The 10,733-nt window shown below is 37.2% G+C and overlaps 1 protein-coding gene across 2 annotated transcripts in view; it reads right to left on the bottom strand.

Annotated features, from left to right (window-relative positions):
• Positions 1-10,380, bottom strand: part of FAR1 (fatty acyl CoA reductase 1) — a 24,927-nt gene extending 14,547 nt beyond the window's left edge. For both annotated transcript variants that reach the window (XM_010145647.1, XM_010145655.1), the window contains exons 1-7: positions 10,192-10,380; positions 7,761-7,936; positions 5,893-6,072; positions 2,937-3,114; positions 1,821-1,865; positions 1,589-1,707; positions 1,041-1,108 (exon numbers count right to left, since the gene is read on the bottom strand). In XM_010145647.1, coding sequence (XP_010143949.1) covers positions 1,041-1,108; positions 1,589-1,707; positions 1,821-1,865; positions 2,937-3,114; positions 5,893-6,072; positions 7,761-7,936; positions 10,192-10,380 — 955 coding nt within the window. The remainder of the gene's footprint in view (positions 1-1,040; positions 1,109-1,588; positions 1,708-1,820; positions 1,866-2,936; positions 3,115-5,892; positions 6,073-7,760; positions 7,937-10,191) is intronic.
• Positions 10,381-10,733: the final 353 nt, after the last annotated feature.

The raw sequence follows: 10,733 nt of genomic DNA, 5'->3' as shown, positions 1-10,733 counted from the left end.
CTGCTGACACCTGAAAATTCTGTACATGACATGTGCAGGATCAGTGTCTTAAAAAGTTATGTTGAAATTCACCTCTCCTTTTCATCATCTCTAGTAACTTTACGCTGTTGTTTATAGACAGTGTTTAAATACTCCAATTCAGATTGGGATATAAATGAAGTCAGCGATTTTCCAAGTCTGGCTGAAGCAATAAGATTTATAAATACAGATACATTTAAAATGGTCAAAAGCAAGGAAAAGACCTGTAGAAAGTAGTAAAGAGTAGTAATAAATTTAAGTATTGAAGTTAACTGAAAGAAAAAAATCTGAGCTTAAGAACACTATTTCTAAAAAACTGAAAACTAAGAAACAGCTTTACCATGCCAATCAGCTTGCATTGCTATTTATAACAAATACTACTGCAAAGCTTTTGACACATGGGTTACATTCTAGTCAGGATATCGAAGGGTTGAAAAATAGGTGGCCATACTTTCTTAAAGATTACCTTTTCCTGTATATGAATAGTTGCAGACTCGTGGCTATCCAAAGCTTAAAAGAGCCACCTCAACCAACAACTAACTTAATCCAAACACAAAGAGCTACACAAGTGCAAAACCTATTACCATACCTCTCAATCATGCAGATGTGTAAGACAGCTAATTGTGGGCCGTTTATCCATATGCATTTATTAAGGCTGGCATTAAACACAACATCACTCCTGCTCCTCTGAGCAATGCTGCTCCACACCCTACCCACACTTTGCAGATTAGGGTACAGTAACAGCAAACAGAAAAATCAGTTCTCACATAGTTTGTTATAATTGAAAAAAAAAAAAAACCACAAACCCAAAAACACCAAGAACAAAATGAAATGGTGATAATGCTGCAAAGGGAGAGAACTAACAATGGAAGATAATAGAAAAGCACAATACACCGCAGAATTGAGAGGTATGGCTAATATACTAGTTTCAACAAAAATGCAATGTGGCCTTCTAATTATAGCCTGCACTTTATTTTACTTATTTTTCAATTAAGCTTATAAAAAAAAAATATATGGCATACCGACTTCGCTCCAGTGGAAAGGATTGGTGCCGCCTGTTGTACAGTTATATACCATGACTTTTCTTGGTCTGGGGGGAAAGACAAAAGAGCAAGTTAGAAGGCAAATATCCTTTGAAAAACACCAGCAAGAGACATAACTAAACTTATCCTTTTCCTCAACAGCTTCATCTACATAAAGCAGAAAGGATGAGTCTCGTGTTAGATTTTTTTGCTTTCTACAAATATCATCTTCCAGTATTTTTCTACTTTTGACTATCCTTTTTCTTTTCTTTCAGTGAAAGTGTCTCCTACAATTCCGTAGGTTCTATTGATTACAGCAAGACCCAGAAAGGAATTTTCAGGCATAGTTTGTACAGCAGTATCACTATGTGCTATCTTCCTCTTTGGCATAAGTTACACTTTGAAGGACTAATGCTGTTAGAACCTAAGATCCCTTTGACCTGGGGGGAATAGCAGGATATTGGCAAGAGTTCAACTGAAGACTGACTTATTGAAATACACAGCGTAATTCCAAAATACTTAGTGCTCTCTATTGTCCGCTGTTATACCTATTAATTCCCGAATACCAGGCTGCAGCCAGTGTCGTATTGACAACAACATCTACTGGAACAAGATCTGCTACTGCACTGTTGGAAGCTCTCATGGTTCGAAGAATTCCTTTTCCTGCCTTAAAGAACAAAACAACAAAAAGAGAGACAGAAGAGCCACCAGTAAAACATATGAAGCTTTGTTGCCTTCCAAAAGGCAGGGGAAAAAAAATTAAGTATATTCATTACTTACAGCAATGAAGAAACCACTAGGTCCATTGAAGTTATCAATCCATCCCTATTATGAACAAGGGGGAGTGAAAGGACTTAGTTAGGATATACTGAAATCACCAGATTCAAGCAAAAAAAAAAAATCTGAAAAGTTTCTACGACTGTAAGGGGCAGAGGAAAAAAGAGAATAAAGGAGAGAGAGATATCAACGTTTCTAAATTAAGTTCTTCCATACCAAAATCTCGTGATGTAACAAGTTGCTATGACTCAGACAAGAGAGTTACCTCTAGATTCACTGGTCCTTCAAAGTGAGATGCTAGCTTGTTTATTTCTTAGTGAATACACTGCAGGGCATTGTCTGTATAAATGTTTACGTTGAAAGTATTCAAGTTTGCCAATATTTTAAGACTAGCTTCTAGCAACTCATAGAAGAGAGGTAAGTAATTTTGCTATCAATTATTAGTTTTTTCATTTTTCAAAGAGAAGATTCTTGCTCAAGTTTAATGAAGATATTTAGGTACTCTACACTTTCTGGTTTGACATGTACTTTGTACATACTTAAGAAGGTATTCAAAGTCCTTATATGGATTTTAAAGGCTTGAGAGACATTCAGTCTTGAACTGGAGAAGCTATTCCAACTCCAGCCTCCCATAAGGGGCAGCACGTAGTACACAGGCTGTGTATCAACAGAGCATACAGACGTAGAACTTATGCCTTCCCCAGCAAAGCTCACGAGGCTTGACTAAAATTAGTGGATCCATATCATCTTTGTGTTCTCCAGTCCCCAGCTTGCTTAGTCACCCTTTGCAGCTACTGACACACCAAAACGTCTTGAAGAGGGAAAACCATATGAAGGTAACAGAATTATGAAGCAAAAAGCTGACAATTTTTCACGTGTGGCCTAGTATCTCCCATTGTGATAGAAGTGTATTGTTCTATGATTACAGGTAATTTACCTTTAGATTTCATATAATACTGTTAGACAGCTTTTGTATCATGAGTTTTTATCCAGAAGCAACCAAGCCACAACTTCATAGTCGAAAACATTTTCCTCTATGAAAGTCACTAAACAAACAGGCTGTCAGTATGTGCTACAGTTTACAGGCAGGATGGGCAGGGGAAGAACTCAGTGACTTACAGGAAAAGGCTCCTTCCAGCTAGCACCAACAATAGATGGCCTTATAATGGCTGTGTTTAATTTCGCACCTTCTTGTTGTACTAGATATTCAGCTAAGGCTTTTGTATATACATAAGTATTAGGTCTGTTGCCTATGAGTTTAGGAGTAATATCATTCACTAGGCCATCATCCATCCACCTAAAGAAACAAAATAAGAGGCAAGTGTAAATTACCGCATGCTGCTTCACTGGGGGGAAGAGAGAGTCACAAAAGCAATATGTAAAAAGGATAACCAGATAAATCAAGAATACTTCAGAAAGTAAAATTAAAATCCAATCTCTTCTTCAAAACATCACCCAAGGCAAAAAACCAAACAATCAAAAAATCATACCAAACCCAGCAAAGCATTAGTATTCCCCTAGAAGCTGCATAACAGAGGAACGAAAAATTTTGTGAAGAAATTTAGGCAATAATTAAAAACTCAGTTCTGTATTTCATGTTTCTGCAACAACCTCAGTATCTAACACTAAACTAGCACTCTTTAAATCTCAGCCTGATTTTCAGAATTCAACACCAAATCCCACTGACAGTACCATGTCACATACTTCTTTCTACTTTAAACAGCTGGAAGTTGTAGAACATTTCCATAAGCATTTGCATATCAAACAATAAATGTCTGCCAACAGCTTGTACTGCACTTAACTTTAAAACCACGAAGCCTCCTAAAATACTATTCATCAAAATAAAGAGTTAGGTGAGGTTTTTTACTTATTTAAACCAAAGGCCAATCCCAGAGGCCAGAAAAATAGTGTTTAGTATAGCTTCCTATTACTCATTTTCATTTTACACTCCTTTTTAAGTTAAGATGGCAACTGCATATGTAGAACCTTTTTGAAAAGGGATCTTACGGAAGAATGTTGTATTTGAGATCCTACAGCAGCAATATAGTTAGGCTGGTTTGTTTAAGGACATTACTACCAACTTACAGAAGACTGTTTACACTGACTTCATGTTAATTGTTTCAAGTCAAACTACAAAACCTAAACATTTGAGTAAATGCCAGGAACAACAACAACAAAACTTTCACCAGAACATGCACACAGTTTCAAAAATAGTTTTGAATATTTTATATGGTGTACTGTGGAAAATAAGTACCTTTATGAACTTTAAGTATGAAATCTTTTTTGTTGTTAAGGTAACTGGTTTTTTTTTTTTTCTTTCCAAGAAAGAGGGATACAGACTGAAATGAACACAAGTTTGAGTAAAAGAGAGGAGGGTTCAGTACTCACTGAAAGCAGCACGCCACTGTTTACCTTTGCCCCAAATATTTAGTTTATTACATACCAACTACAGAGCAAGAAGAACTAGCATTATTGTAAATGAATGTACTATCAACTAACTTCTCAAACATGAAGTGCAGGCACAGCAAGTTAGTCTTTGGGACCCTGGCACTGCTCCTCAGTTAGCATTAAGTGATGTAGAAAGTGATGCCACAGCAAAGGAGTCCCAGCTGCATCACAAGCATCACCTCCACCTTTATGGTGTTAAGCAACTACACACCACTTTTGAAGCCAACTGGTTCACCATGTTTCTTCTCTTACTTTAGTTAACTCTTGCAATTTTATCTTGCTTTCCAATTAATCCAGCAATTTGTATTTAAAGTTGTAATAACCTTCAGTCACAGCACACAAGCTAAACAGATGTGCCTCTAAAACTATTGCTACATCAGCTCTCCACTTCAAAACAGGACTCGGGTTTTGTTTGCCTCAGTCACTCACCGTCTTAGCAACATAAATGGAATTTATTCACTAGTGTTCTATTACAAAGCTGACACACATTAGACTCCCTTCATGACACGAACTGGGGTGGGAAGAGGGGTAGAAAGGACCAGAAAGGGATGTGAATCTGTTTAAATGTCTTGGTCAGCTGTTGGCCAGAGAAATCACTTGTGTAAGTTTACAAAAGCTTTCCCTCATTGCCCTGAGTTCTAAAACACAGATAGTGGTCCAAGCCCAAACTAAGCAGTTTCAGTTATAGTTATCCTGCTTGTGAAAAGATAGACATTCTTGCCTATTTCAGAATATCTCATTTGAAAGCGTACCCATAAAGTCAACATCATACAAAAGGTTATCGCAACATACATTCTGGATACTAGCTTGTTTGTTTTTAATGTTAGAGCTCTTCCATCTACATTGGCAAGTTAAAGAAGAGATTTTACTTTCTAATTAGTCATTTTTAGTTTCCTATTTGTCTTATAATGGGTAGTACTTTCTATGACAGGGAAGGGAGAGGCTGATTTAGAGTTGAGATTATTATTTATTACATTTGACTTATCCCATATTTGCCACCTATTTCAGTTACGGTTTGACAGCTAACATACACAAATAATACAGAGTAATGAGTAAGTTTTCCCCCCCAATAATGCCCAATTCAAGACTAAACAGCAACAGAAAACAGATTTTTAATGTTTGTGCTCTCTGAATGCCTAGCGGAGCTATTTCTAGAGTTTAGCAGTCAAGTATTATCAGTAAATTCAGTATTTCAGTCTGATCTTACAATAGTGTTTAGGTGGATGTGGTTGAGGCTGCTGTTAAGGACAACTGACTGTCTTAGTTTTACCCCTTTCCTTCACAGTGCCAGTGCTAACACACTTGTAACAGCACAGCTTTTGTTTTAAATAGTTTCTGATTCAGCTCATTATACAGCTAAAAACCTGCCACTCCGCATATAGGAGGCATCATATGAGGCTCCCTCTCCTCCTGTACCACTTCACACCTAGCTCCGCTGAAAGAGACAATAAAACCTTAACCCATCTCCATTAGAGAAAAGGGGAAGTGCCAACCATGCTGTCAGACTTACAGAGCAGCATAAGCCAATCTCTCAATCTGTCAAGTTCCAAACCATTTTTTGGTACTTCGTTACTAGAAAAAAGCAGTTACAGATTACTGAAGCAGCTTCATAGAACATAATACATACTCAAGAGAATCTATCAGTTTCCTGGGGTCAACAGGAGGTGGATAAACTATTTCCTCAATCTGCTTTCGATCACAATGTGCAAAGGCAGTAGAAACATGCGTGAAGACTTCCAGATTCTTCATTTGCTGAGCCAAGAGAAGGAGCTGTAGTGTGGCGGTCACATTTAACTGAACAGCATCTCTGTTGATTAAACAGAAATTCTATTAGCAGAAAGCAAGACAAAAAGCAACAAGAAGTAATCAATCAATTCACTTGTAAATGCCTCAGTAACGGGTATATAAAGTATTCTTAAATACTCCACTCTTGCCAAAAAAGCAGCATGGACAGCGTTCTAACTTTCTGCTTAGAACAATATGCCTGACTTAATCTAGAACATCCTTCCACATTCAGGATAATTTCCCCAAGTTTTACTCTGTTCTTACTGCCATTCTCACACATTGCTAGAGCGGAAAACTCAGCCTATCTTTGATCAAGATATTTCCCAATCCTACATTTTTCATAAAATGTGAAGGAAATAATGCAATACAACAGCTAGCTGCCATGAGATGCATCTCTGAACTTCCTATCTCGAGTTAGGTCCACAACTCCAAAGGAAGGCTTAGAGAGCCAATAAGTTGGAGACTGGCATCTTCATGTAGAATAGCACAAGGCTCAAGAGCACAACAGGATTACAGAAAGGAAACAAAAACCACCAAGAACCACATTTTTGTCTTCTAATTTCACTGCTTCTCATTAAAATAACAGTCTTTAAGGACATTGTAGGAGAGTAGATACAGTTCTACAATTCCCACCAGAACACAGCTTACTGACCAACTACTATGACTATTTTACACAATTCAGGTAATTCTCTCCAGCCTATGAAACTTACATAGTAAGTACTGGTTTTCTTGTACACCGTGTACAAGTGTTTCAACACTAAATCAAGTAATTGTTTTTGCTAAAAAGCAAATGTATTTTTTTCTTGCTTCTGGTACTCCTTTTTCTGGTACTTCCTTCAGAAATTTTATGTACCACATGGTAAGTTTCCAACTTTTAGTTTTCATCTTTCTTCTTGGGCATCTACTTCTCCCTGCTTGCTCCAGTGCAAACCTCTATTCTTCTTAATGAAGGACAAGGAGAAAGCTGAGCAGTATTTAATCCCCTCTTTGCTCACCAGGTAGAGAGCAAGTGCTAGAGCTTCCCCCACATACACTTTTGCCAAAAAACTATCCCCTGAAAACGTGCATTCCCCTTCTGCAAAGATGGCTAAAGGAATAGTTTGTGTTCCCTTTTTCCACACTAGGAAAAAAGCTCTAATATTAGTAGTGAGCACAGTATACATAGCTATGGCAGATTCATATCCTTTCTACTCATTTGAGATGAGAGCAACACATGATGTTAGGAAGACTCAGAACAACAACACGTTCCCTCATCTCTTCAACAGCTTCCCTTCAAAAAGGACTTTGAAATTCAGGCACATGGATTTAGTTAAAAAAAAAAACCCCAAAACCACACACACACAAAACCAGAAAGGCATACAGCAAAACTACAAGAACAATTTATTTAGTTCCTAAGTACTAATAATGGATTTGTCTTTTTTCCTAAAGCTTTAAAAAGGTAGGAACTTTTCCCACATTGAATATTGTGATTCTAACCTTTGGCAGAGCAGGTCTAAATAATATGCCTCCATCTTCCCCAGAAAAGCAAATGAAAACCCAACAGCTTAAGGTAAGTATTGGGGAAAGATTACTAACACCATTAAACTGAACAAGCACATGAAGTAGTTTGACAGGCTGAGTATTTGCAAGATTGTGCAGACACCTGATCTACCCCCTTCCTTCAAGTACTATAGGTTTACCAGACTGGAGAATACAGCATTTGAGACTCACCTTAGCGTTTCATTGAATCTGACTGTAGCAGCACAATGAAATATAATATTAATGCATTCTATAAGTTTTTCCTTGATCGGTTCATTAAGGTCCAGTTCAGGCTGTGTAAGGTCACTCATAACTACTATTATTTTTGCTCTGAAGTCTGGTTGTTCATCTCTCAACCTGTCAAAAAGCTGTCAAAAAAACAGAACTAAAACCTTAAGCTAACAACCAGTGAAGAGAAGAGATACGCATTTCAGTGAAAAAAACCCCCACATTTCCTGCCTATACAGTTATACCTCCTTATTTCTTACGATCATTGGTAAGCCATAAAAATGTATTAGAAATATTACAACACGATACTGACTTACCATGAACATATTCAGCGATGAAGTTGAGCACACTTTATCCTATGCAGTGAAAGCAGTATTTCACGTCAGCTATAGAAAGTGACAATTTGCACTTATTTTAATACTCATCCCTATCCTTAAAACCAGATGTCTATCAGTATCAGAAGGAAGGAATGGTCTCTATTAGACATCAGGGCCCAAAGAAATTTTACGTAAAGCAGTCTAATACTGTAATCTCTTTTCTTTCAACAGAAGGGAAAAGTCTGTCCAATTCCCAAGCTTGATAATAACTATCCGAATTATTACAGACTTGCACAAGTCATTATGGTTTTTAGGTTTAAAGGTTGATGAAAGCTTTCTAAATATTTCCAGTGATTTAAAAGATGCTGCCCTGGAATTAAGCCAGTTTTGGGGAACTTTCAGTCTAGAAAAATTCCTTCTCTAGCTAGAAAAAGTTAGGGTTAAAGGTTGTATGTTAGAACATCTGATCAAATCTTATCAAATTGGTGTTCACCTATTCTTACTGAAAAAATCTCTTATTATATTCCATCATATATTCTCCTCATAATTAGGTGGGTTATAACCATGTGGCTTAACACACAGATAAAAATTCTTGCCTCATCTTATTCACACTCATTAGTATGCAAATTTTCCTGAGCAAAATAGTACTGTGGGAATAAAACAGACATGAATGTTTCGCCAGAGCAGACTCCTCTTCCTAATTGTACAGGGGCCAGTATCTTAGCAACTGCTTCAACTTAAGTTGAGTAAAATGTATTAACATCACAGCAGTACTTTCTTCCCCCTCCAAACAGTGATACCGAATGCAAACAGTTAAAAGACGTTTTCTTACAGAATGAAAAGAAGTTAGTTCATTTTCAGCTATAACTTAAATCACCTAAAGGAGCAGTTTCATGACTCTTAAGGCAATATAAGTTTGTATTGCTATCAGATTGGTCCCTCTAACTTATTTTCACGTTGTTTCTCCTGCACTGGCAATAGCAAGTAGCCTGATGGCTGTGGGAACATACCAGCTTCCAAGTGAAGCTGAAAAATACTTCTGTAGAATTTTTTCAGCCTAACTGGGAGCTAATGCAGCACACTGTGTTGCCACCTAAAGTAGCAGTGGTAATGCTACAGTAAGAATACGGGACATCTTCAGCAACAGAGGTCTTGAACTGATTTCCCAAACATGAAGCTTCACCTTAAACGGCAAAGCTGTCAAGGCAGCATTTAAAGCCTCTGCAATTCTTAAGAGGTACAGCAAAGAGTGCCTACCTAAGGGCAGGAAGCCTCGTCTCATTTCAAAAACAAACCTGCTATGTTTCTAGTTGGAATTACAATGCCTGCCTCCAGGCAACTGAAACAACTACGTTAATATAGTTATATGCGTGATATGCGTGTAATAGAGAAGCAGTCCCATGGACAAGCATTTTAAGAACCGGTTTCATACTTTTAATTTATACATTATCTCTGTTCTGCCCTTTTCACATTCATTCATACGTTATTCCCACATCTCATACTAGCACTGACACCAGTACAAAGGGAAACAAGAACAAACACCTAGAGCACTGCAATACATATGGCAAATTTACAGAGAAATTAAATATCTGAAGTGCAAAAGAAATAGAAACCTCAACATTTTTTTGGCTAGTCACAGTTTAATTATCACAGTCACCCATTTAGATTTTAAACTCTTCAAGAAACAGAACGTTCAAGTATCTGCAAAACACTTAACGAGTCCTTCTGAACTGTGAAAAGTACTGGCAGGGCCCTTGCAACAAGACAGCTTAAGACAACAGATCCTACTAAAAATTTTCATAGTCTTTTGGAAGAATCTATTACATTAATGCCAGTTAAATAATATATTTGCAATATCATTTGTCTAACTGTCAAGAAGAAAGAACAAACATCTGGTCCAATCTACATCTCTACACAGATGTGCAACATCACCCCTTCATGTCCTTACTCTGTTGTTAAATGTAATTTGTAGGTAGTCCCTACTATTTTGCTTTAGACAAACCAAAGTTGTTCTCAAAATTAAAAGGGAACATTATACAGAAGGACAAAAATGTACTTTGTGAGTGTATGAGACATACCTTACAGCTGGTAATTTCTTCTATTCGTGCTTCAGGTGTCTGCCCTGCTTTGTGTCTTACCAATACGTACACTGCTTTCACTTTAGGACAAGATCTGAGCAGCTTTTCCAGAAGCACTTTTCCCATGAAGCCTGTTACTCCTGTCAGGAGAATGTTCTTTCCTTCATAGTATTCAGGGATGGAAACCATTCTGACCTTAACAAAAGGGAAAAAAAAAAAAAAAAAGATAAGCATATTAAAGAACTTCTAGTAGTTTGGATTTGCAGAAGATATAAACAAACGGCACAGATGCAAGAATTCAATCTCATACCTGAAAGAAAGGCTATTATTTTTTAGCAGCACTTTTTTGTTTTTAACCTACAACCAGTACTTAAAGATGTCTTTTTTTTCCACCACATTCCAAAAGACTTCCACAGGGTCACTACAGTCATCCCAGATTTTCTTGTAAACTGCCCCTGTTAACAGTGTCTTGTGGAATTAAGACACCCACTCAGTCTAGAAAAACAGCTTAACTTCAGCCTAGTTTTACCTCTGTGTGCATG

The sequence above is a fragment of the Buceros rhinoceros genome, unplaced genomic scaffold, assembly GCF_000710305.1.
Source record: "Buceros rhinoceros silvestris isolate BGI_N320 unplaced genomic scaffold, ASM71030v1 scaffold27940, whole genome shotgun sequence".
Lineage (NCBI taxonomy): Eukaryota > Metazoa > Chordata > Aves > Bucerotiformes > Bucerotidae > Buceros > Buceros rhinoceros.
The sequence above is the reverse complement of the archived record's forward strand: the minus strand, read 5'-3'. Positions and strand labels throughout refer to the sequence as shown.